This window comes from Prinia subflava, chromosome 9 (assembly GCF_021018805.1).
Source record: "Prinia subflava isolate CZ2003 ecotype Zambia chromosome 9, Cam_Psub_1.2, whole genome shotgun sequence".
Lineage (NCBI taxonomy): Eukaryota > Metazoa > Chordata > Aves > Passeriformes > Cisticolidae > Prinia > Prinia subflava.
Window position 1 is genome coordinate 18,321,223 of NC_086255.1, and position 27,928 is coordinate 18,349,150.

The 27,928-nt window shown below is 40.5% G+C and overlaps 1 protein-coding gene across 4 annotated transcripts in view; it reads left to right on the plus strand.

Moving 5' to 3' along the window:
• Positions 1-27,928, plus strand: part of MARCHF8 (membrane associated ring-CH-type finger 8) — an 84,269-nt gene that overhangs the window by 33,512 nt on the left and 22,829 nt on the right. For 3 of the 4 annotated variants that reach the window (XM_063405736.1, XM_063405739.1, XM_063405737.1), the window contains one exon: positions 26,340-26,390. In XM_063405736.1, coding sequence (XP_063261806.1) covers positions 26,340-26,390 — 51 coding nt within the window. Of the gene's footprint in view, positions 1-2,131; positions 2,554-26,339; positions 26,391-27,928 lie in introns of those variants that run through there. The other variant, XM_063405738.1, reaches the window with a different exon arrangement.

Below are 27,928 nucleotides of genomic sequence, written 5' to 3' on the forward strand. Positions count from 1 at the left end.
CAGCTAAGGCAGGAGTTTTGTTTGCTGGCAAGGTGTAGGAGCCCTTTTGGCTTCCTTTGCAGAGACAGAAGCTCTCGCTATAAAGAAGTTTTGCATCTATCACATGCAGCCTGGGGTACAAGGCTGGATTTATGCAGAGCCCCTGCTTTCTCACTGTAGCAAGCCCTGCTAATTCTCTGGAAGCCTCTTGATTCCCACTTTTAAAATCATAATGGAGGAGCCTGAAGGAAAACACGAAGGCCTCAGTTTTCAAATGTTAAGGTACTTTGCCTCTTTGAGGTTTGTTTATCTGTAGGATATTGGTAAGTGAAATGTTCCCGTAGCCTTTGTTGTAGAGCTGGTAATGCTTGTGTGGATATGATTTTGCATTGGAGTTTTTCTTTTTTAAAAGGAATGTTCTGGGGAGGGGGGAGGAGAAACAGTGAGTTAGTGAGGGCACAGGATATGGGACCAGCTGTGTTGGATGAGACAAAAGGTCTTTCTGGTTCAGGGTGTTGTCCTTGACCTTGAGTAAGAGGGAGAATGTGAGAAACAAAGTATGTTCACAGTGATCTTTGCCACCAGATTTATACCATGTAACTTTGTAGTAATACCATGTAACTTTGTAGTAAAACTGCGTTTTGATAGGGTGCAGTCCTCTGAAAACTTCAGTTTAAAAGTGGATGTGGCCAGAACTGATGAGGGTAAAAAGATGGAGTTGGTCTGTAAAAGAAGTGCAGCTGATGGAAAGTTAAGTACTCTCCTGTGCCTTGAGGTGTATCACGTTCCTGAGGTCACAGGGTATCACAGAGAAAGCACAACAATAAATGTAACTGGATAATGTCATCCAGAGAGACATAAGTTTAGTAAGTTTATAAGCTTTGACCCATGAAGAAGGACCATCTTTAGCAGAGGTGAAGAGGAGTCCTTCTGAAGTAACAAGCAGTCACAGCTGAGTTTCAGATGACACTAATATTTTGAATATCTTTCTGTTTCTCTCTGTTATCTTCACCTTTTCTCTCTCATCTTTTGTGTGAATTGGAGGTAGAAAGCAGGAACTGTCTCTTCAGTTTTAATGTGACCTGAAACATGTGATTTCAGAGCTGTCTAGAAAATTATGCCCAAACTGAAGAGGCATGGATAAGAATTTAGGAAGCTGCATAAACTCTCTCACTGTAAATCATAGAATCATTTAGTCAGGAAAAGACCTCAGTATTGTTCTGCCTAGTGATTAACCTAACACTTCCAAGTCTACTGCTAAACACAGCCCTAAGCACTACATCTTTTAAATACCTCCAGGAATGGTGACTCAATGCCTTCCCTGGGCAGCCTGTTCCAACACTGAACAATCTTTTTGGTGAAGAAATTTTTCCAAATAGCCTAAACCTCCTCTGGTGCAATTTGAGGCCATTTCCTCTGGCCCTAACTCTTGTTGCTTGGGAGACTGACAAGCCACATTTCCTTTACAGGAAACTAATGGCTTTTGAGAGCCTTGTCAGTTGTGTTTGGACAGCAGTGTCACACAGATTGCAGTGGGCAACTGATACAGAAATGCCAAATAACTTGATGTGTATCTAAGAACGGAATCAAAACCAAATAATTCTGAGAAATGGACCCGAATCCACATGTAATATTTGCCTATTGCAGTAATTGTGTTTGGAAATAAATTACCTGTAAATTACTCTTCTGTTTGTTCATTCTCTGGAAGAATACCTGAAAATTATTTTTGTAATTGGCTTGAAAAATTATACTGATACAACAGAATTTATTGCTTAAGAGAATAGGTATGTGAACTTATCCCCCATATTAATCCACCCACTAAGTTCTCCTGAACAATATCTTTTACTGTAAAATATCAACTGAACTCACCAGCTGCGGTAAGCATTTATTTTTCCACCTTCTTTGTACAATATTCTTTTCTGGTCTGTCACATTCTTTTGCTGTCTTCAGTGTTTATCTTTACACAGCTTCTCTTGCAACACGGCCCTAAAGAAAAATTAATTACTAAGCAACTGAATTTACGAGAGTTATGTTGTGCCAGAGACATACTTCTGTGCTTATCGTGCCTTCTTTGACTTGTAGCTGTGTACATTTTTATCAAAGAAAAAAGAAAATCACCAGCTCTATTTGACTAATGAGGAAAGAAAATGGATCTGGAAGGGTCATCCTGCTTGCTCTTTGGACATTTGGAGAATTGTTATGCTTCATAGCACAAAAATTGCCCAGGATTGCTTTGGGGAAGCAGAGAGAGGTGGACATCAGCTGCTGCAAGGAATAGAGCATGTTCATTGGAGCTCTCATGCATTATTCATCACAAGCTCTTTTCACTGTAATCAGCTAGAGGAAGTAGTTAGTCTAGTTTAAGCTACACTAGTATTTATATTTAGGCGACTTAAACAAGCCTGGGCAAGTACTGCACCAACTCTTTGTGTTCCTCTGCAGCCAAATGTAGGGCAGGCTGCAGCTCTGCTTACACCCCTCTGTCTCTTTAGTCTGAGGAACAGGAGTCATGCAACCAGGAGAAGCTGCAATCAGGATACTCACGTGCATTCACGCTGCAGAATGAAGCTTCAGGTAGGAGAATGTCTTGTCAGCAGAGCCCAGCAAGATAAATGTGTGTCAGGGCAGCCTCTGTCAGGGAAGGCTGCTGGAGAGGTTCCTTGTTAGAGTGCTACCTGAATGATCCCCTCTAGGGTCATACTTTGTTCAGTTCTACTTATGAAAATGCCTTGTTTTCTTTTACCATGTTTCCTTTATTCACACTGACATTCTTCTAAAGGTGCTGGGGTTTAAAAACAGGGAGGCAACTTGCTGGGTTTTGGAAATTTTTGAGTTGTTTCTCTTTAAGGTGGCTTTTTAATTTTATTGGTTATTAGTGCTTCTGTTTGGGGGGGAGGTAACCATAAGAGATCCTGTTAAAACACAGCTGGATGTGATAAGCCTTAAGCTCCACTGTGTCTTTTCAGAGGGTCTGTGTTTGAATGGCTGCAATATTTGCTACTTTTTTTTTTTTTCTGAATAAAGATGCTTGTAAATAGGAGCTTCTGTTCTCAAAGCATATCTGTATTTTTTAATGTTACCAGTTGCTCTAAAAGAAATCTAGTCTGTCTCTGCAAGCTTTATATGTCTAAATTATTAGGGCTCTAGCAATACTGTTAATTCGGTTTTAGACAAAGGGGATTTTGCAAAACCTTGTGGAACAATAACAAAGGGTCTTTGTTCTGTTCTGTGAGCATTATTTGCTGTGTAATGTGTGGGTTTGTGCATATGTGTGAGAGGGAGGCACACAAACACATAATCTCATTTGGCAAGAATGTTCCAATGTGATTTGCTTTGTTTGTCTGAAGTGTGTGTGTGTGTGTGTGTGTGTGTGCTGCTTCTGGCTGCGAGCTGCACCATGCCAGGTTTGTGTCCTGCCTACTGGGAATCTGCTTGAGCTTTGGGGAGGATGGCATTTATCTATTTGTTTGTTTATTGATTTATTTTAGTGGGCTGATAAAACTTGACAGTGCGAAGATCAAGAGTCCTTGCTAGACAAGAGGACAAAACGGTGCTTTGCTATGCAAATGAGTTGTTTTCTTTTCAGAAGGATAGCTTGAAGTCCAGTCCAGGATTTAGTAAATAAGCATTGCTGGTGGAAGCAAAAATTGTCAGCTTTATGTGAAATCCTCCAGGAGATTATTGGTCATGTGTTTTTGGTGGAGCTTAAATGTATGCTGCCTGACAGTATGTTGTCTTCCAAGATGACTTAACCACCTAAATAAAATCTGCATGTACACAAGAATGTTATTTAGTGACATTTATTTTTTGCTTTTTAACAGCTGAGGGTTACAAGATTTTGTCCCACACATTATCAGTCTGTGGCTTTGGTGGGGGGTGTATTCTTTTGGTACCCCTAAATGACTTGAAATGTTGACTCTAAAAGCTTGTTTTGACTTTGTGTGAAAGTTCTTCAAATTTATATGCTGTGCATACATTGAGAATTGCTCTCCTACTTGAATTTTGCAGATGCTTCAATACTTGCCATACGATGGAGAGCTGGCAATCTAATATTGTCTTACACCTGAATATGTGTTCTTTCGATGTGTAAGATCCTTGTTTCATGAAAGCTGGCTAGCAGAATTCTTCATCTGATTTTTTTAGACCTAAGACCAGGGCCAGACTTTTCTCTAAGAGTGAGAAAAATACTTTGACTGAACAGAACACTTCAGGCATTACTTAGAGATACTGGAAGGTGAAAGATTGTACTGAACATTAAAAAAAAAGGTAATAAATAAGGAACAAAAGGGCAGAAATCAAATTTTTGTTGTTTTTCTGTTGATCTGTCAAGAGCTGGAATCAAACCAGAAGAGGAAACAACATACCCTCTATTCAGGCTGGCAAACAGCAGGGCTGAGACTTAATTGATAAAACTCCTTACCAGTTTCATCTTCTATCTCAGTGTCTTTGTAATGGAATATAAAGGCTTCTAGTGGAAGGATTAGAAATACAATTAAATAGTCCCTATTTAAAAGCAGCAAGAAATGTCCCAAACTGAAATTAAGAGTATGGTTATTTTGGTTTGAAAGCATTAAGTGGAAGAGGAGTTATTAGTTCTGTCATAAAAAGGCAGCATCATATTGTAGTAGCATTTAAATGAAATCCATCTGTGATATCCTTGGGAAAAATAGTGGAAAGCAGGGAAGACTCCCTCTTTTGCCAGCAGCAGGGGGAAGACAGTGACTGCCTTCCTGCCATGGGTGTGACTGGGGGGAGAAACAGTGGGGGGCTGCAGAAGGGAGTGTCCTCTGCACCTCCTTGAGGATGGGCAGCATGCCAGGCTGGAGATCTCTGCACCTGGCTCTGGTGGAGGAGTGCAAAGGGGTGCCATCATCTCCTTGTGCTTCAGCCTCAACACTGTACTGGGTTTGGCCACTTCATCATGGGCGTCTTGGCCACTGGTGACAAGGGATAGTCAGTAAGGGGAGGGACAGAGACTGTTTGCCTCACCACACCTCCCCAAACTTCTGCATCTCATTGCCAAAGGGTACAGGATGCTCTGATATCTGAGCAGAAACAACTGAAATGCTGTTGGACATTTCTTCCCGCCTGGGAGTGACCGCAGGATGGGAAGAAATACAGTAGGGATGTGACCTTGTGTCAGGTTTGGTGGAGACAGAGGGACAGCAGACACCCATGTGCGTCTCCATGGACTGACTGCAACTCGAGTGAGTCAGGACATGACTGTCAGTACAGACCAGCCCAATCTGAAAGCTGAATGAGCACAGAAGTGCAGAGATGTGCCAAGCTGCAACTGCTTCTCTCTCAGCAAGTCCTGGGGAAAGGGCTGGGTGATGTACTGTCTTGGCACAGCTCAGGTTTGGTCCAGTTTGTTTGTCCATTCATATTAAAGTAACAGCAAGTGAACAGGCTAGAGGTAAAGTAGCATTTTAATGTTTTGCATACAAGAAATGATAGTCATTGCAGTTTTGCTTTGGAGCTACCTGACCATGTATTTGACCTTCAGCAATGTTTAGAGAACAATCCTGAAGTGAGATGATTGCAGAGACACACAACATCTGAGCTTAAAGCTAACAGAAAGGCATTTCAACACCATTTGTAAATGTTGGCATACAGATGCTGATGACCTTGGACTGAGATATAAAATCATGAATACAGATAGGCCAGTTAAACCTCTCCAAGTCAGACCACCTCTGCACTGGACTCTGCAGAGAGCTTTAGCCACTGTGTCTTTCCTGTGCTTCTGGAGGAGTTTGTGTGAAGCTAGTGAAGGCTGGCAGCAGCTTGAAAGCACTGAGAAAATGGAGGTCAGGAAGGAAGCAACAGTAACAATCACAGTCTGGGATTTGGGGAATTTGGCTTTGTCATTTTTATAGTGTCATCCTAGGATGCTTTTGTCTGACTGCATCTCTGCACTATAGGTATTTGAGGCACTAGTGGCATTTCTTTTTTCCTTTTCCTGTCATGTATTGTTGTTTCTCTGATTTGCTGATTTTTTACTAAGATTTCAATTCAGTTTCTCTCAGGGGAGAGAATCATCCCTTGTATAGGAGTAGAAAATAATGTTTTCTTGAACCCTTCAGCACTAAATGCATATCTCATGAATGCTGATTAATCCAGAGAACTGACTCAAAGACCCAAAGAGCCCCTTACACTCATGATAACCAGAGTACTAAAGATGTCAACAAAGTTAAGACCATGGCTGGAATTGAGAACATAGGAATTGCTCTACCAGGTTGGCACAAAGCACCTTGTGGTGGGGTGCAGCAGGAGATTGCTCAGGGAGTAGTAAAAAAAGATGCGTGTAGCTATGTGATATGTCAAAAGTCAGCATATCATCACCCACATAATGGTGCCTCCCCAATATACTGGAAGATGGCACAAATAGTGATGAGTGATCTGTAATATGCAGTTGTACCTTCTGTATTTGTTAATAACACTTTGCATGCCACATAACTCCTTCACTGTGAGTTATGTCAAAGGACTGCAAAGGATTTTGGAAGTGCAGGAGTAGGAGTCCTGTCAGCTGCAGTAGAAATGAGCCAGCCTCAATGGAGAAGCCAGTGCATTATAATCTTAGAAGAGCATTTGGAGAAGGTCAAATATAGGCAATTGTCAATAGACAGTTCAGTCAAACTTATAAAGCAGAGCTAAACTTTCATAAGTTACTATCGCATTGAGTTACTGAGAAAAACAAGACACACATTAAAAAGGAGAAACTTTTTCTGTATGATCTTTTCATGTTCATAAATCTGTAAAGAACAGAGAGAATTTCAGAGTATGCTGTTCTTCCCACCTCTTCTGCTTTTTGATGTCTCTCTGTGGCCTGCTCTGCTTCCCTTTCATGTCTCTACTTGATGTGTTTTTGACATTAGGATGTAATTTTTGTTAAATTTCACTTCATCTAGATATGTTGCTTTCACTTACAGATTCTTTCCACTTGTTGCTAAAGGTACTCATTTCTTTCTTATGGTTGCATTTCCTAAAAATGCTCTTTTTGATGTGTCTTGGAGTCCATGTTCCTTTGTTAGCAACATCCCTTTTCCATGCAGCTCTCTACAGGCTGGGGCAGCAGTGGCTTGAGAGTTTTTTGCAGAAAAGGATTGGGGGTGTGGTTGACACCCGGATGAATATGAGCCAGCAGTGGGTCCAGATGGCCCGGAAGGCCATTGACATCTTGGCCAGGATCAGGAATAGTGGGGCTAGCAGGACCAGGGCAGTGATCATCCCCCTGTACGCAGCACTGGTGAGGCCACACCTCAAGTGCTGCCTTCAGTTCCAGGCCTCTAATTTCAGAAAGGACATTGAGGTGCTGGAGGGTGTCCAGAGAAGGACAGCAAGGCTCATGAAAGATCTAGAAAACTTGTTTTACAAGGAATGGCTGAGGGAGCTGGGTTTGTTTAGTCTCAAGAGGAGGCTCCAGGGGAACCTCATGACTCTCTACAGCTGCCTGAAGGGAAGATGCAGTGAAGTGAGACCTGGTCTCTTCTACTCTGCCTACAGAGAGGACAAGAGAAAATGGCCCAAAGTTGAGATGGGAGATTGAGATTAAATATGAGAAAAAAATTCTTCACGATTAGGGTGGTCGGGCATTGGAACAGGTTGCCCAGGAATGTGGTGGAGTCACCACTCCAGAGGTGTTTTAAGAGGCATCAGGATCTGGTGCTGGGTGATGTAGTTTAGTGGTTTAGGGTTTACAGTGGTAGTGCTGGGTGGATGATTTGGCTTGATGATTTCAAAGGTCTCTTCCAACCTCGATGATTCCTAGATTCTATGATCTGTCTGCTATATTTGAATGAAAGCCCAAGGCAATGTTAGGGAGCTTTTCTGGTGCTGCTTTATTATCTTAACTGCAAGCTCATCAAGTAACTGCTAAGTGCTGTTTACTATTGCTGAATGTATTTGCTTGGTGGCTGTTATAAAGAGTGTGGGAACCTTCTGTGGCTTAAACTGAGATAATCAAGAACAAGGGTCAAACAATCAATGCTTCTGCCAGTCATCTCAGAAAGAAAGCTTTAGAGCATCAGACTGGCTAAAGAAAAGTAAGTCTCTGAAGACCTATGTTGTAAAGTTCTATTGCTTCTCTGAGGAGCAAAACCTGTGAGGTTCATGTCCTCTTTTACTCTGACTGAAGTGATTTAGTTTTTCACAAGGGAGTCCTACAGTGGGCTTGAGGGAGGTAACAGTTCTCCCTGCCAGTATCACCTCACAGGCTCTATAAAGTCCGATTGGGTGCTGCCCTTCTTGAAATGAGCTAAAATACCCTTGTCCTGAACTTTGTCTCCTGCTTGGCAGGAATTTTTCATTCATTTAAGTGCTTGCTTTATGAGCCTAGCTGTGAGGAAATCCGAACAGCTCTACTCAAGCCTTTCATCTTAGAGCTGGACAAAGTATATCCACCAGTGCTGTTTCTTCCAAGTTCTCTTATTTTGATGTACTGCAGACACCAGAAGAGTACTGTAAAGTTGTTCAGAAGTGCTTAAAAACATAGAATGTGCTCCAAAGAGATTATTGGCTTGGAGAAGGTGAGGTTATGTAGAAGAGCATTGCTAGAGGGTGATATTCCCATTTCTGCAGTTAAGCAATTCAGGGCAGAAAGACTACTTAGATTATTTCCCCACCACTCCCTTCCCCCTTGACTCATCCATTTTTTTTTCCATTTTGCCTTTTAACAAAGAACACAATGACCTCTTGGCGAGGTGGTAACATCAGACAACCTTGCCCCCCTGAAACCTCGTTTGGTGGAAGAAAATCCACCTTAAATTTCAGTCCCAGTAAAGAAAAAAAAAAACTAATAAAAAAACCAAACCAATCCCCAAACCACTAAAACCCCACCAAAACCAAAAAAAAAAAAAAAAGAAGAAAAGAAACCAAACATCATCCTCACCCCTTCAGCAAAAACAAACAAACCAAAATAACCAACTAAAACATACTGTTAGTTCTTTCTGAGGTGTAACACATTCAAGAGCAAAATCTAAACAGTGGTACTGAAACAATGAGTATGCTAAAAGAAATGGTAGTTTTGTGATCTCTGCATTGAGCATTCCCATGCATCTGTCCTGCACATAACTGAAAGGAAAGTTATGTAGACAAAGGTTTTTTGGTTTTTTTAATCTTACTCAAAAAAAAAAATTAAGTAATGCTTGAAATGTGTATTTTTTTAAGATTTGCTTCCTCTGTTGCAGTTACCAGGCAGTGCTGCTGATTTGTTTTTATCATGAATTTTGGTGTACTCAGCTTCCGTGAACAGGGATTTATGCACTTGTTTTATGAATTTTAATCTAATCTCATAATTTTGAAATTAATTAAATTAATTCAAAATTAATTTGAATTAATTGATTAATTAATTCAATTTATTGAATTAATAAATTTGTGTATAAGAGCTCACTGAAATTGAATTGTTGTTGTTTAAATGGTTGTGAACAGTTTAGATTTTGAGTACTAGAGCCAGTAATGCTTCAAGTGTCAATTTGGTGATGAACTGGCATGTTCCTAGACAGTCCTTAAACTAGGTCCGAGCAAAGACTGTGGAGATGCATTTTTTTTATTGTTTTTAGAAAGGGGGTCTGAAGCTCTTCAGTGGTAGAATTTTGCAGTTCAAAGGAGAGGTAGCAGGAGAGTGTTGGGCGAATGAAGAAATGTCTTTAAAATGTTCTTTCAGAGACTGGTTTCTGCACCTTCTGATGGGCAGCTGAGATGTTGCTGACATGGCTTTTTGTGTTTCTCTTGTCTGGGGATCTTCATTTTCCTTTTTCTAATTTAATGTCAAGTTCCCAACTTTGCCTAATGTAACAGGAAGCAGTGTCAAAACCAATGAATTTAAGCCCCCTTATGATGACTGTGTTAGTTGGTTGGTCTCCATATTGAGGCATTCTGTGGTTACTACACACTGTTAGTTCTTTCTCTTGATATTAAGTTAATAGCTGAACAGTTTTCACCATTCCATCTGGTTTCTGTTAACTAGTAATTTTGTTGTTGTTACTTGTCTTCAGTTTCTCACTTGCTGTCTAATGGAAAATCAGTGTTTTATGACTCGCTGGGGTACTTATTTTATCTCAATTGACAGTCAGTGGTAATATTAGGATGCTGAAATGTAACAACACTCTTCCCCAAGGAAGTATTTGTGTGTCTCAAAGGGGTCAGATTAGTTTGAAGAACCAGATGTAATACCTTAGGCTATTTGAGGCACCAGCTCTACTTTCAAATCCAGGCTGGGCCATCTTGGTTAGGGTAATAATCCCTGTGTTTTCTGTCTGCATTGTTCAGGAACTCTGCTTCTGCTATTTTACTTTTTTTTTAATACTTCCCTCTCCAATAATTGTGGCCCTGCACCCACAGTGGTCTTTGTGAGAGTACTCATAGCGTGTTGTTCTCCCTAAAAATATCCCTTGTTTCAAGTGAAATTAGTCTCCTGACTTCTGTTGGCTTTTCATTTCCCAGGTTACAATTAAGGGCCAGAGTAGGAGTTGACTTAGGGATCATCTGTGCTGCAGTCTGGTATAGTTATTGCAGTTGGACAGAAACTCTTAAATTAAAAAAGATGAGCTTAGCTGCAGTCAGTGTCCCTGGAATGGCTTTGTGTACAAAGCTTGGGAGCTGCTGGTTTCTAAGGGACAGTGGTTTATAACTGTCCCTGTTGTTTTGCATCAGCCTTAAAGTAGTGACAAGTTGTTATGACAGTACCTCATCATTGCCACATCAGCTTTTCAACTAAAAGCATTTGCACAATTAAGACATTTTCTCACTACCTTTCTTAATGCAAGGGTAGGAGAGCTATAAGCCTAAGCTGTACTTTAAAGGCTCATGGTTTACCAAAATACCTGTATTTAAATGGCAAACACACAGTAGACAAGCAAAAGAAAAAAATAATTAAAAAAACCCCTCTGTCCATAAAGCTTCTTTTGATAGGCAAGTTTTCACTGACTGTGCGAGGCACGGAGTTTCATGTTGGTATTTTGCACCATGGTTTTAATGGCATACCTGTGGCATTTAAACAAATTACAACCCTATCAAAGCTCTTAATTAGGCATTAGGCATTTTCTCTTTTGCAAAAATGCTGTATTAAATGTAAAGAGGAGTTGAAGAGTGGTACCAGGACCAAGCCAATTTGTCAAGTTGCTTTAACCTACAGTGTGGTTTAAAAAGAAGAGGATGCCACTCCTCCTAATAAACTGTAAGCACACCAGTGTTATGGATAATGAGAATTGTAGCTCATTACCAGAAGCCATTTCTATAAACCTTTCTTCCCTGTCTCCCTCAGTACTGGAGCAAAGCCCTTGTAGAGGTAAGATTGAGACTATCTCCTGGTTACCTGGCATAATGTACATAGCTGTCCTGTGTGGAGAGGAACAGGCTTAGGACAATGTATGTGATAATTCAAGAAAGGCAGTCTTTTTTAAAAAACAAACAGAACAGAGGTCAAATTCATATTAAAAAATCAAACTTGGTAAATGCAGTGATAATCTAACCCAAATGCAGATTTTTGTCTTTTATTTCAGTCTTTTGATCAAGAAACTGTGTATCCTACGAAATTATAATAATATTATGGCAGATGACAACTGGAAGAAAGGTAGTGGTAGGAGCTGAGGTTCATCTGTAAAGGATTTCTGAGAGGCGGCAGTTTTAGGATGGATGTTATAACAGTCTCATTTCTGCAGCCCATTTATCTCAAAGTCGAGTAAAGTACAACAGGGACAAGAATATTCCTTGGGTGGGTACGGTTGGAAAGAAACTCTGCATTCTCCTTTGCTGTCTGATAGTCTCCTCCTAGCCCATGAAAAAGCTTGTGAATCAGGCTCTTCAGTCTAGTTTTTCTTGATGCTTCAAGCATTAATGGTTTGTACAAATTGTCTGTCATCAGAAGACAAACATTTCTCATCTGAAATTCAAAAAAGAAATGTAAGTGACATCCTGTCATTAGAAAAACAAAGCAAAAAAAAATTAGGGGTAGAGGAGGATTATTTATTTTTTCTCTTCCTCAGTTGTATTGCAGATTATATTGCTTATTACTTGCCCTGTCCTCCTTTCCCTTTTTTGCTCTTCAGCTTTTTATTTAAGAGTTTTCACTTCTGCCATGCCATGCCATGTAGCAGCTGCTTTTGATTTGCAGAAGCACAAGGAGATGCCTTCTTACATGTCTGACTCTAGGGAAGATGTTAACATGCTTTTCACTGAAAGGAAATGAAGGATGAACACATACATCTGAGATGAAAACAGTGCATCTGCAATAGCAAGAAGTGTGAATTTAACAAGAAGGAAACATGAGCTCCTGATCAGCAGTGGGAAGAGAATCTGTTCATTGTAATGCAAGCATTTTTGCAAGTTGTCTTCTTCTTTACCATTTTTAGATGTGAACCACTTTTACCTGTCAGCGCTTTTCAGAGCTGATCTCTGACTCTGTCCCATTCTTTTCAGCTGAGCTTTGGGAAGGTTTAGTGTCCAAGGCCATGAAGGTCTGACTACAGAAAATGCACCTCCAAGTTCCTCAGCCCTTCCTCAGTGGTTAGCCTAACTTGTCTTCTCTGCTGTTGTCTGCAAAGAATCAACTACCTTGTCATTGACACTGAGGTGGCATTTGAAGGATTTCTCTTCTGAGGGGCTTTCTTTGTCTTAGTTTGCTATAGCCCTTGATTTGACCCCATCTAGTGCAGATTCTTTCCATTAAATGAAAACAAAATGTAGCCTGTGAGGGTTTTTTTTTTTTGTAATATATGTGTATGTATGTCTGTGTATGCATTTTAATGCATTTGACATAAATATGCCTGGCAGTCTTCCTACTCCAGTAAACCTCCAGTTTTCACACCAGTATCCTTTCCTCTTAGTGCCTTTTGTTGATTGCTGTAGTCATCTTTTCTTGTATTGAGTTATAAGATTGCTGAATCAGTTCCAGCCTTTTGCCATGTGTTGTGTTGCTGAGCAATACACAGCCCTGCTCCTGAATTCTCTTCTTTCTTGCAAGCATCAGTTGAATTTGGCACAGTATTCTGATTTTTAATTACCTCCAGACAGAATGTTCCAGTCGTTCTAGGCCCTCCAAGAGCATTTGTAACTCTTGTATAGTGAGACTAACTCCATATCTTTCAGGGAATAAAAACACCCTATCTGTAAGTATTTATTAGAAGAGTATGTTGAACTGGAAGCCAAATCTAATGCTCCACTTCCAAGTGTTAGCTGGCAGAGAAATAAAATCCTTTTGGATTTAAAAATTATTGCAATCCTTTTTTCCAAAGCTTACAGGAGTCCCCCTTTGCACCCAGGATTAGATTTTATGAAGGTGACTATATTTCTATTCATTCTAGATTCTTGATATGGAAGTCACCCTCTTTTGTATAACATCCCAAATTGCATTTCTTGCATTGAATTAAAAAATATTTCCAAGTAGGAAATATTTTTTATATTTCCTATAAAATATTTTTATATTTCCACTGTAGGGGTGGGGAAGGATACAGAGAAAGACAATATAGATAAGAGCAGAAAGACAGGAGAAAAGGGCTGGTTTGTATGGGAAGAGCAGTATCTTAAGAAGAATCAAGAGTGATAAAGGCACAAGGAGAGAGAAAGTGCGGGTGTGATGTGAGTTAAGATGGTGCTGGGAGTGGTGGTGGTGGCTGAAGATGCACTTGTGGTCACTGGTTCATTGGTTGTTCTCACTGTATCTGCTGCTGAAGGCTATAAAGCAATGCTTTCTTATAGGCACTGTTAATGTGTGGCCTTTGCTGGTTTCGCGCTGTCACTTCGGGAAGCAGCTCCTGTTTTTTAATCTCCATTAGCCTCTAGTCTCGCACCAAAAAATGTCCCTCCTGAAATGTAATCCTCTTCCTTCTGTCACACTGCTATGCTCCCATTATGCTCATGTGCTTGGGAGCACAGGCAGCAGGGTTTCTGAGTGTGCCAAAGATTGGAAAAACTTAAATATCCGAGCACCTAAAGGAAGCCTAAATTTTTTGGACAAGCTTGTAGATTCCCTATGCTGTGGGGCCTCGCTTGCAAAAAAAAAAAAAAAAAAAAAAAAAAAAAAAAAAAAAAAAAAAAAAAAGCAAACAAAACCCCACAACAAACAAACAAACAAACAAAAAACCCAAACAAAATAAAACAAATTAGGCATCTTTGAACATACATCAGTCTGCATCACCCTCAGTTTGCTTGCTTCCATGTATGGGGGAATGAGGACCTTCTGCATGCTCATGGACTGCATGCTTAGAGAACTAAAGGTCATTATACAGCCAGGGAAGTGCAATGACAATTTCAGATGAAATTTACGAGTGGTGGGGACAAATAGAAAAGTTTCAGGGGCGAAATGAGATTAGTGAGTGAAATACATCACTCTGACTTAAGGGAAGCAGTTCCTAAGAAGCAGTCAGTGTTTTGCCAGGTGGTGGGCTCTGGGAGGCAGCTCTCAAAGCAGTCTGATACTGAAGTCTGATACTCCATGTAAAAATCAATGCCCTGACAGGATCCAGCTTGGAGCTTTACATTCTACAACCAAGAAGAAGGGAGGGGAGAGCTCTTGCTCATGTTCTCCTTGCTTTGGCATGGCCTCACTGTACATGAAACTCATCCTGTGCAAACTACACACACGTTGGGCCACGTGCCTGTAACAGGACACAGCTGCTGGCAGTGACACAGAGCAACACCACATACAGCAGTAGTACAAACAGGGGTGAATTTCACTCAGGGCAGCACAATTTCCTTGTGCCTCAGGTTTCTCCTCTGCCAAGGAACTGCCACATTTGCCTGCTCCAGGATACTGATATCAAACTCCAGGCGTGTGTTTTGCAAGAGGCCGTAAATTGCAAACTGGCCTCATCATGTCTCTTTTATGGGTATCATCTTGTTCTGCTCTTATTTTGAGCTGCTCCCTAGTGCTATTCAACACTGAGCAACTGCAATGTTTTCTCTGGAGGGGGACTACTGTTTTGGAGGAAAGGTGCTATATAAGAAAGCATGTGCACTGTACACCAAAGTTTCAATCCTGTAGTACAGCCTAATTTTCAGTGATAGTGTGGATGTTACCCAAATACGTTAATGTACTTAGAGAGGTTCTTCCAGTTTTACATCCTCTTTTTTATGTCATTCATTCTGTCATTTTGGGTACGAGCAGCAGATGGTCTTAAGGAACCTTTCAAGAGAAATATCAGCTTTTCTGAGTATCTGTGTGGAAAATTGGCCACTTGTTCCTTTGAACTCTTGCTTTTGTTATTTACTCTCTGTTATGCTACTTTATTCTTAGCTGCAGGATAAGACTGCCTGTTTCACTACTTTGGGATTCTAAACCTTGGAGTTTTAAGTGACTGGTATAAAAGCTTGCAAACTGAAGATCCTATCCCCAAAGGGAATCTTCTCTGCTGGATTCTAGTACCAGTGGTGAAGGCCCTCTTTCATCATTTCAGCTTTTCGCTTAATTACAGGTGTAAAGGCTAAGAGAAAACAACCTTCCTTAGAGGTATGATTATATGTGTTTGCAGCTAGCATAAGAAAATGCCTTTAATTATTTAGTGGTTCTTTACATCTTTTAGTGATGTTTTAAAAGTTACTTCAAAAAACACAAAATTATGTATTTTAAAAATATGAACCATTTTCTAAACCAGCTGCAGATTTCACAGATAGCCAGTGTGATTTCTGCAGATAATGAATGTGTTGAGCAGTGAGCATAGAAAAGATGGAAACTAGGTTTTTAAAATCCAGCTTTGGTGGGGCTCAGTTCAAAGGCAATTTGACAAAAGTCAACTTGTATAAGTTAATACACTTTTCCTGATAACTTTGATGCAATTTCCTGTAACAAAAAAAGTCCTCACTCAAAGGTTTAGATAAATAAAGAGCAGGAGATGTAATGTGAATATGAGACTTATTTATAACCCTTTCCCCTTAGGAAGTAAACTTTACAAAATGCTATGTCAGTGCAGGAATGCAGCACTGTCCCCAGTAGGTCAGCCAGCACACTCCACAGCTGCAGTTTATTTTCTGTTTCATAGGAATAAATGAGTGAGGCAGAGAAACCCATAGAAATGAATTACTTAATACCACTTGAAAAATGTCGGTACTTTTGAGCTGATGCATGTGTGTTTCCATAAAAAACTCCCAAGACCGAGCAGGATTTCACTGGAACTGGAGCATGAGAGTTGCAGAAAGAGAATGAGTAAATGTCTTCAGTTAAGTGGAAAAGCTTCTGTTTCAATAGGCTAATGGCCCAGAGATTTTATTTTAGCAGAAAATGCAGGCGTTCCTGGGACTGTGGTGGTAAATTTAGTTCTTACGCAGCTGCTGGCATTCGGCTCCTTCAGACACACAGGAACCTCAGCCCTCCTTATTAGACAGTGTGTGCTGAGTTTCCCAAATGGGTGAGCAGCAGTGCTCTCCTGGAAGGCTTCTTCTCTTCAGCTGGTAGGATTTGTAAGTCTCCTGTCCAATTGCCTCAGACTGTCTTCTAGGTTTTAGGTTTTGAGGTTTTGAGGCTGCCCACATGGAGCATCCCCTTTTCAGCTACAGGCACCATACTCTGTATTCACACTACCTGCTTAAAAAAATTCTTTTTTTCTTTTCCTTTTACTGTGTGTTGGCCTACAGGTTGATGGCCCTGCCGTGGTGGGTAATCTCTGCTTGCTTTAGCCAGCACAGCTTCACTGGCTTCAGTGTTGCACAATGTAAGCACTGCACAGCTGTCCCTTCCTGCCCAGGGGTTCTTTAAGAGGTAGATGTTCTTTTGCTTCTCCCAGCTGAATGAGTAGTAAGTGTATATTTCCATGTGCAAAGGCAAACATGTTTTTCTAGCTGACTCTCAGTGCAATTTTTTTCATCTCTGTTTCTCATGCCTTAAGGTAAATTAGTGTTTTTAAAACTACCTACTACCACTAGTAGCTACTGAAATACTTCTGGTCAGTGTTGGTAGTGGCTCGGTCAGATTCTTTGAACCAGCAGTGTGCCCAAATGGCCAGATTTAGAGTTTGTTAAATCCTAAGTGTTTTTTCAGCCTCTAGCACTGCAAATTACAGAATTTCTTGGTCGGTGAGAAATGGCTGTCTTGAGTCACTATTGTTCAGAGACAGCTGTGAGCAAACAGAATGGTCCTGACAGACAGACGTGTCAAAGCAGGAGGTGTCGCACCTTGGCTTCTTCAGCTCTGAATTTATGCAGGAAGCCCTGAAATTCAAAAATGCAGAAAATGTCCTGCTGAGCCAGGCTGTGGGAGGGTGTGGTTAACAGTGGCATAGGAGGCTGGGGATGTAGCCAGGTGTCTCAAAGCACTGCATTACCAGGTTCTTGCCACGCACTGGTACTGTAGCAGTGCAGTGATTTTAAATGTTCACAGAGCAAACAGTGCAGAACACCAGTGGGTGCATGAATGATGCTGTGCCCAGGAGTGCTCTTCTCCCTAGTCCCAGGGAGCCCAGACTGGAGTGGCTCCAGTTGGCTGCATCCCACAGCATCAGGTGAGGCCCTGTGTGAGACCAGCTGTGCTTCCTTGACAAAATGATTTAAAATGCTCTTGGGTTACTGGTTAGGGTAGCCTGCTACATCTCAAGAGGTTTTTGCCTTTGTTTCTGGTATCAGGGTGTGAGTTTTGGGGAAAGAGAAGGTAGTTGGCTGTATATGGGCTTTTTCTAGTTTTGCGGAGTTTTTTCCAGGCAGAGCAGAGTAGTGGGATTTTTTTAATTAAAAAACCTTAAAAGTATGTAAATGTGGGCATTCACACATGCATATTTTTAAATTTTTTGGTGATATATAGTCAGTCAACATGTTTAGAATATCCTGGATAATTATTCAGGAACTCTGAAGAGTCGTTTAATAAAAATCTTTATTAGGACATTTATGCTTCAAAAAATTCTCATTCTGCAATTCAAATGCTCTTTTAAATGAGCATTTAAAATTATTTTTAATAATTTAAAAATTTGAAGCATCTTTTAAATTATCATTTAAATGAAAAGTACCTTTTCCCTTAGGTGTGATTTTTTTCCCCCAGAGTAGTGTTTTCTTTAAGGATGGATGCATACATTGCTTTTCTTAGACACTATTCTTAGTGAGTTCTCTGAACTTACCAACAAATGCTGCTAGAAATGTGATGTGATAAAAACTCCCCAGAACATCACAATTTAGAGTCTTACAAGGCTCTTGCTCTACCCAGTGTTTGGCTCAGTAAATTTAATAGCATCTGCAGGCCCTAGTTGATCATTTACCTAGATTTCTGTGATCATTCAATACTGAGTTTGAAATGCTTCAGGCAGAATATTTTGCTGACTGCACTAATAAAAATGCAAAGGTAAAATTTCAGGACAAGGCAAGCTGGTCTGTACTGATTAGGTATTGCTAAATAGATATAATATCTACAAGTACTCTTACAAGAGTTCTTTTGTCATGTGCTTTTAGCCATACCATGTTAAATGTTAACAAAAATACCCTGAACATTTTCCCAGCATCATTTGGGAAGTGATTTCTCTAATTTCTCTGGGGAACATTGTTTGCCCTTATGATCCAAGCAGTCAGAAATAGGTTAATAAGGAATCATGTTACATTAAGATGTAAAGGGATGAAAAGAAGGTCAAATCCTTGAGCAATATAGAAACTGCTTGAAGTATCAAACTTTCTTTGGGCAATAGACAGTTTTCTGGTGTTGTTCTGAATCTGGTTTTGGATTCAGGAGCCCTTTGTAACCTTGGCTAAGAGATGACTTGGTAATTCACTGTTTCAGCAGTATACTTTGGTGGTATGAGTTGAAGATGGAAGCAGCTTCGTGGGCTGTGTTAGATGAGCAGAGGCAGTGCTCTGGGCCGAGGTGCAGCTGCTGCCCTGCCCAAGGAGCAGGTACCACACCATGGCCTGATCGTGCCATGCCTTGGGTTCACAGCAGGCACTGCACCTGCAGGGCCCTGCAGACACCGGGAGGGGCCAGCGCTTCTGAGAGGCTCTGCAGCCTTCCCCTGGCTGCTGGCAGCTTGAGAAATTCCAAGTTACCAGTTGCCTAGAGGGTTTTTTAATCTGTGAATGTTTAAAATAGTCAATTGATTTGGCATATTGACATGGTTAGTGTACCATGAGAATTCCAGCAGTTGCATTAAATGCAATTACTTTGCAAAAGATAGAATGTTATTCCTTTTAATGTGTTTATAATTGCAGACTTCCTCAGTGCCTGTCTCTGTCTTTCTGCTGTTAAATACACAAAATCATTTGAAATGGCATTTTTACTGTAAGCTTAATGTGTACTGCTTCCATTATCAAGAGGGGTGCTTATTTGTGGATCATGTCTTTTGTAGTTCATATGATTTTTTTCCCTAAGGGAGGGATTCATCACGTAAAGTCTTGCATTGATTTTAGGCAGGTTGTCTGGCAACAGCAAGATAAGGAAATTGGTAAAACATGTTGGGTGCCAAACTTTGTGGTCTGCTTTCTTTTTTTGAAATTGGACACATGGCATGTGCCTGTAAAAAGTGTGCAAATTGATAAGATTTTAGTGAAATGTACCAGACTGATGGTCTTGTACAGAAATAAAAATGTACACTTTCAAGTGAGGCAACCTTTGGTCATCAAGAGGAAAATGTATATCATCATCTAGCCCAGACAGTTAAAGAAGGAAGATGGAGGTCAGATGTCCATTTGAAATAGCAGCTGGAAATGCAGATTATCCATGATAGGAACCACCTTGTGGAGTTTTTGGAAGTAAAGCAAAGCAATGCAAAACCTAGAAAAATGGGATGTTGAACAAAGCCATGGAGAAGAGGACCTTTTTGAACAGAGACTCTTCTCACCTTTTCCACCATCTGGCTGGAGTCAAGAAAGAATCCAATCCTCCTGTAGTCCTAGGACCAAACTGGCAAAGCCAGGCACAGAGCAGTACACAAGTAACCATATCTGTTACAAGTAGGGAACTGTGTGCCCTACAAGTGTGCATTGTATTGGACACATCCATGGACGTTCTGAGAGCTTCTCCTCAGGCTGGCCTGGTGTTTCTGTCTGTGCTAGGGAGTAAGCATGGGCAAGGGATTCTTCCTTAACATCGACATTCTGCTGTGTTTGCCTTGTTCTTTGAATTTCTTCTCAGTTGTGTTCCTTGTTTGTGATCTGCTGGCCTCCTTGACCTGCCTCCCCAAGCCCCCAAAGGGCATGGCCTATTCTGAATTTCTGAGTTCCTTGAACCTTGCCATTGAAGCTGTTTGGTCTGTTGTCTCTTCCTTTTGTTGGCCAGTCTTTTCTGTTAAAGCCATATGATCTCATGATTTTCTATCTGTCACTGATGTTTTCAGGCACAGCTGTAGGTTCAGTGTCTGGAATAAAGCTTGTTAATTCTTCTGTGTTTTATTTTCAGGCTTATCTTTTACCTTCAGGTTGTTTTTCTGAGTTTGTCTCCCACTGTGGGAAATGGCTTAATGTGAATGTGAACAAACAAGTTAGAGAGCTGTCTGAGTTATCTAGAGTGAACTTGCTCTAGATTTTCCCCTGTGATAGATCTGAAATCTTTCATTGGCTTTCTGCACTTAGTCATGGATTGCTGGTGGCTGGGAATCAAGTGGGATTATCCAGTAACAGAAGATACTGGACTAGATGCAAGGGGCATGAACTGGATTCGTATTTACACTGTATCTCCAGAAAGGAAAAAAAAAATAGGTGATATGATTTCCATCATCCTTTTGCTTTCAAGTGTCAAGTAAACACTGCACAAGTATTTTCAAGTTAATACTCCACAAGAGCAGAGATGCAAAGCATAGATGCCATTAATGTTTTTGACTAGGTGCATTATGGCATTATTTTTCATCTCATTTCTCTTCTAGCTGCATGTAAAAATCATTGATGAGCCCTGATGATAGTTATTGCTCTTCCACAATGACCTGGTGATGGCCAAAGAAATAAAGGTTATATTCAGATGATGAGATACAAAGTACCATTTCTTACTTAAGTAATTAAATGTTGAGTTCTGTCAGTGACAAGATCTAGTGCTGACAAAGCTTTTGTAACTTAACAATCCATTGGTTTTGACAGAAGAAGGAAATAATTGCAAAGTGTTCTCCCATTTCTTTCCTCTCATTCTATCTACTTCAGAAAATTAAGTGCACTTGCCAATATCAGTAGCAGCAATTCCTTTCCCCAGACTAAAAGCATATGTTCTTTTTAATATATATTGTTCAGGTATAGGGTTGCAGAGCAAGATTTGCAGGAGTTCTTGGAAGACGTTGTCATGAAATTTGACACAATCATGAAACCTGAAACAGTACCTGGGTGTGTATGACTGCGTGTTTGTAGAACAGAGATGCATTCATGCTCTAGTCGTAGGACTCAATGGAAGAATGGAGTTTCATTTCTGATTTGCTGCTTTGCCCTGCATGCATCAGCTACACAGTACTTCAGCACCTCACCATTTCAAACAGTGCCATTCTGTGTCCCATTCTGTAATTCTCATCAGATCTAAGAATGAGAATGGCTGTATGAATCGGAGCAGTTGTTACTTACTCATTCTCTTCTTCAAAGTTTTTTATTAAGAAAAGCAACCATTTACTCAGAAGACTTTGTTGAAATTCATTGACGTGAATTGTTGATAACAGTAAGTGATTTTGCTTGATATCAATCTCATGCTTAATCTGTCATTGTAAAATGCAATTGTAATCCACTAAATGAAATTAAAATGCCTTTCAGAGTCCACATGGAAAACCACAGGTTGGCAGTGCACTAGCCAGTCTGACCTGGTTTGGTTTTGTGTCTTTTTTTGGGCTGAGACGTTAGCACTTGCCTTGTAGGGGTCTCTCTCTGTGGCACTGCAGTAACACCATCCTCAAAATAAAGTCTCTGCTCTTTGTTACTGAGATTTTAGATGGAGAATGCCTGTCTTCAGGTGAAACTCCTACCATGTTATCCAGCACAGGTTACCATGTACAATCCATGTTACCACTACAATTTCTGTGTTACGTCATTTTACATGTTATCATGTAAGATAATGTAACACAGAAATTGTACTGCAAAATGGGGAATATAGTGCCCTATCAGGTCACTGGTGTGTTTAGGATTAAGACTTCAGGAAGCAAGCCTGTGCTAGGTTCACACATAGCCATTGGTGTCTTGAGGACAAAGAAGTACCATCCTCTGGTGCCCTCTGTCCTCCTTTCCCAAATGGAAAGAGAATAAAAGTCAACTGGCTAACCCACTGGGATCTGGCTTGCAGTTTCTTCTGCAGGTCTATGAGCAGAGATGAGGATGGGTTTAGCAATAATCATTCTGAGGACTGGATTTAGATGTGCAGTCACAGATTTAACCAGAAGGCAGTTGCACAAGCTATGAAACTGATTCCTCTGTCGTCTTCTATTTACCTGCCTTAATGTCTGGAAACCAGAGTGTTGGAAATACTCCAAATTATTTTACTGATACATTTTTTGCCTTTCATGTGGCCAAGATATTTAAGTTGTATTTCTTTAAGGTGCCCACTTGCTGATACTGCAGTAAGCCTGCAGCTAAGTTTGGAGAAAGGCCAGTTTGATACAATGGTGTTTTACATGGACAAGAGCAGCTGTGGCTGCTCTGGCTCTCATGGTAGGAACTGATGTATTGGGGTTCACAGGAATTCTGGGTTTGGCTGTGTGAGTTGTGTAGCTGTTGTGCTTAGTGGAAAATGGATACATTAGGGTAGGGAAGCAAGGGTAAAATAACTTGAAATGCTGAATATATGAAAAACTGAGGTAAAAGGAAGAACAGAAGGGAGTTATCATCTAGACACCTGAACTGAGAAGGCCTTGAGAGCTGATATACCAACTGAGGAAAGGTGGCAGAAGGGAAAATGAGCCAGGCAGGATGGAGATGGGAAGGTGCAGAGCCCTGAAGAAAGGAGGATATGAGCTGAAGCAACTGCTGAGTCGAGAAGGCAGTTCTGTCACTCACAGCTGGCAGCAAATTCAGGGGGAAGGTAATAAAAGAAAGCAAAACTGGGAGGAAGATTCTGGGAATTGCAAGCAAGTGCATCCTGAGGACTGGGTAGCAATTTTTCTGGTTTTCAGTCATTTTTCTAGTCCACACTAGCTGCTGTGGATTTCAAAGCAGCAAATGCCAGTGAATGGCTCAAGAGAAGTGACAAGTTGCACTTAGTAATTTTTTCCTATCTGGGTGGGGTTTGTTTGTTTTTTTTAAACACCTGGCAGGTGGTTCTAGTTGAGGAGGGTGACTTCATAAGGCATCTCTGTATGGAATAATGGCAAAATTCCCATTATTCCATACAGAAATTGAATTGCTAAAGGAGAGTGACACTTATTTAAGTGGTGATAATTGTAGGGTCCTTGCTTGCAGATGTTGCTTTTTATTATCTTTTATGCAAAGCCTGATGCTTTTGCATGAGGGAAGGAGAGCTTGTTTGGAGCTGTGATTACCAACCCGAATATGTCTTACAGTGCAGTGGGAACATACTAGAAATAGTCTCCAAAGGTTTTTATTTGTTGGGAGTGATAGTACCATGAAAGCTTAGCCTTGCCACTCCCATGTCAGTGTTAATTTGTGAATAATTCTAGAGGATGCCAAGATTAATGTACTAGTGGTGGATACAGAGTGGAAAGCAAGATGTGTTTGTTTGCCTTTTAAATATTTTTATGTGTTAAATGTTTCTTTTCCTCATTAATTGTGCCTGCTATTAAAATCTACTGTAGTGAATTTCCTGTTGATGTTATGGATGTACCTGTTTTGTGTGGCTAAGAACCAGAGATGTTAAAAAGCACTTAGGTGCTTAGGAGTCCATTAGGAAAATCACAGCTTCCTAAATGTATGTGTGCGTGCACTCTGTAGCCCTTAAGGGAATACTTTTCAGAACTGATTTTTTGTTTTAAAATGGTCACTTTTTCAGTAACAAAACCAAATATTTGCAGTTATCTGCTGACTGAAACCTCTGATAGGTATGTTTCCAACAGCAGATGAATAAAGATGAAATGTGCATGTGTCTCTTGGAGGCTCCTGACATCTATCAGATAAAATCAGTTCTGGGAGTGAGGCAGAGAGACAAGGTTCTGTGGCAGCAGCTAAAAGTCTGTTTACTCTGCATCCTCTACTGTGTTGTGCAAATACAGGTCTTGTCTTCCAGCCTGTCACGCTTATTGAATTTTAGCACATCCTTTTCAGCACAGATGCCTGCGCAAGTTCAGTCATGCTCCCTTGCAAGCATTTCCTTCAGCTAGACAGGAGTTTTTTGGGGGGAGGGGGAGGCATGGAGTTAACATGAAGAAACCTCTGCTTGATTCATTTCATCCTTGTCTTTGACACCTTGGGCTGGATTTGAGGCTGACCCCTGTCTTGCTTCAGGAGGCTTCTCCCCCGAGGGTTTCACTCTCCCTTGTCACATGTAGCCTTGCTCTGTTTGCTTCCCACGCATCCCTGGAAGGCCAAGCACAGCCTCCTTCCCCCACACCTCACACATATGCAATGGCAAGTCTTTGTGCTTGCCAGCTTGTTGGTCTCTTTTGGGCTTAGCTTGAGAACATGTTCCTGCCCCTTTTTTCTTCCTTCTGTCTCCTGTAGCTTCAATGAACTTTTTTTTTTTTGCCCTGTTGCTATGGTTACATTGCCTTTGATGAAATCAGCTGGGCTCTCCCTATGATTGGAGCCAGTTCTTAGCCATACAGGTTCTGGCAGTAGTCCTGTCCAACATTAGTTGTTGCATAAGCATTATGTCCATATTTTTGAGGGTCTTTGTGTGTTTGTTTCTGTTCCAGGAATGCTATTACCTGTGTAACAAAGGCTCATAGTAATTTCAAAAATCAAATTCAGCCTTGCAGTGTACAGATCTGGCATTCTGATACTTGCTGCTTTTTGTTTTGGCCATCGGTCGAAACTAGCATGTGGTGTTCCCTAACCACGTCTTCCCTTTTCTTTGGAAATACTATTTTACTGTCTTCTAGATACTCAGATTCCTACAGGGAATTTCAGAACACTGTAAACTGACATAGCGACCAGGACTGTGTTGAGAGGCAGCTGATGGTGTAAAGAAGGATCACCTTGCTTTTTCAAGCACATGCCAAAGTTTTATGCCTTGGCTTCTCTTTTCTCTTCAAAAAGCTTTGAAGTTGTTGTGGAGGATGCACTATAGGAAGAGGTGTCTGGGAGCACAGGGATGTCAAAAGTATGGATGTAGTATCTTAGCCAGCCAGGCTGACTTCATGTGGGCTTTAGTCATTGAAGGGTCACTTGTAGCAAACCATAGGCAGGAGGTCCAAGAGCAGTGTGCTGCTCTAGGTCTAACAGCAGTTGACTGATGGGGAATTTTTCATGTCCCTGTTGGTTATAGATGTAGGACTTCTGATCTCAATTTCTGTCTGATCAGTCACTCCCCAGAAGACTAGAAGAGTGTGCTGTTAATCAAAGTGTCTCTGTTAGGTTAAATTCTCTTCAGGAATAAATGTGAAAGAGTTTGTTTCCTAAAATCCCAAGCAAAAATATGCATTTCTAGAAGCCCTTACATGGCATGGAGCCCAGAGGAAAAAGTACTAGCTTTGCCTTTTTGTCAGAGGGGTTTAAATCTCGAACCTATTGCATCTCAGCTTTACAAACTTGGAGGAATGTACATCTATAACTGAATGTTACAACTTGCTCCATTTGTAGTACTTGTTTAAGAAAAAGTATTTTTCATTGGATTTTATTCAGAAAAGTTTTTGCAAAGCAATTTCTAGGCTCTTCCAAGTGAAGCAACTGTGTCCAGTTACAGTAAACTGATGTTCAAAAACCAGGTATGCTTAAAAGATGAAATATCTTGCTGAAACCTGCAGTTAATTTTTGAAGGAGATAAGATTGTCATCCTTATGCGTCAGAGTCTGCATGCTGAAAAGTGAATAACAGATACAATCATCTCTAATTTCATTTTTGAGAATTGCAGCTTCCACATTCCCATCTTGTATGATATTTCCAATTTAATTCCAAGTTCTGTATTAAAAGGAAGTTCCTCAATAATTCCACCCTATATCCTGAAGTGACGTTCATGTGGTTATTCACAATTGTTTCCAGACATCACTATGATATTTTTGGTTCTCATTAAGCAAGAGCTTTCAGCATTAGTGGTTGGATGTTTGCCTTTAAATGTAGATGAATCAGGTCTTCATGATACTGGGAAGTATCCTTTCCAATATAGGTGCCATCTGAGTAAAGGGCTTTACACTACCCTCAGAGAAAATAAATAATTGTTTTAGTATTTGTTAGTTTGTACATGTATTGCCTATGTGATTTTCTGCAAGGTAATATCTTGTTAAGCAAACAAAGCAATTCAGTGATTATTGTAAATCAAGCTGATGTCAATAGAAACAACATCCTTAAAAGCCCCAGCTGTAAGACTTTGTCCATGGAATTTTGTTTCTAATGCCAACTTTTAATTATTTTCCTGACTGTGACTTGTTGCTGCAGTGATCCTGTTCTTGCTCTTTCAGAATGAGAAGGCTTTGGGGCATTCCGTGAGCCGCTCTAGTAACATCTCAAAGGTATGTTGCTTGATATAACTCAGTCTCTGATAAACTTGGGGATACTGGGATTTCTTTCATTTCAAAATTGGGTGATACGTGCGATGATGTCACCTATATAAAATGCTTTTTATGCCTGTCATTGATAGTCACTCCTGAAACATTAGAACTCTGGTGTTTTGCAGACTCTCTTTACAGGTCAAATGAAATGGAAGCTACGGTAGGTTTTCTCTTTCACTCTGTCAGCCTCCTTAGCTTGATAGGAGCAAGGTAGATGACAGATGCCTGAGATCTTATCTTGGAGGGAAAGTGGCTCCAAAAACATTACTCAAGTCTGATTTATGAGATCAAGCTGTGTAAGATATGTATAGCTGTGCATCCCATAATATGTGTAGGGTATGTGGTTAAATGGTATTTACTGTTACTTCAACACTGAATTATTTTTAAGTCATGAGCTTGTTATCAGGACATGACTATGTAAATATTTTTAAATGTTTGATTTTACAGACTCTGGTCATGTAAGGCAAGCATGATGCTCCACCCATGGTTGTCACTCTTCAGCATAGCCACTGGGCACATCTGAAGCATAATTGCTTTGTTATGCCATTAGGAAAAAGGTATCTTCTGTCCCAGATAATTATTGCAATACATACCCATATACTTCTGCACTGCAAATAAGATTTTTACTAGCTTTAAGTCTGACAACGTTTTGCTTACACAAGTAAAATTGCTTAAAGCCTTCATGCAAGCAAGGCTGTGCTGGTTGAACAGTACTTTTCATGAGGTGCACAGGCTTCAACTTTTTGTTGCCACAGTTTAAGTGGCTGCTTGTAGTTACTTTTAATGAAAGACTGAGTCATTATGGCTGCAACATAATAAGTATTGTGAGTACCTCTGGATCTAGGGAACTGTTCATGACTATCTCCAGAAGAGGAGACAGTGTATATAATATAATAAACTATATAAATAAACCATCTAAATATAATAAATAAACCATCTAAAACATAACATTTGGTTTATATGGGCACAGATAAGTTTCACTTTGGACCTGAAAGACAGGCTGACTGGGTGTCCTAAACAATGAGCAGGGCAAATGCCCAGTGCACAAGATATTGACCAAGCTGTAGATGTTGTTATCATGGTGTCCTGGTTTCCTGGTATCCTTGGGGATACAAGCATCACAAAGCCAACCCAGGACACATGGGTTGGTAAGAGATCATTTTGAATTTGGCATCAGAAAATGTGCCTTCATATAATGGGGTTTTGAAATAAAAACTGTGTAAGTATAAATTTTCATGTGGGTTTTTCTAAAATGGGACTGTGCTTGGTCCTTTTTACCCTGGTTCTTACCTTCTTAGGGATCCTTAATTGGATTTTCAAGTTTTGTTCAGCAGAGATAGTAGTTTTGCCATTAAGTATCATTGTACTTTTCCCAGAGTGTCTCCACAAACACCACAAACCTTTTGGCAGCAGCACTTTGGTACCTGTGTGAATCTCCACAGTTCATTCTTAATTCATCAAGACCTGATAGTGTAGCAGTGCCTTGGAAAGGACCTTGC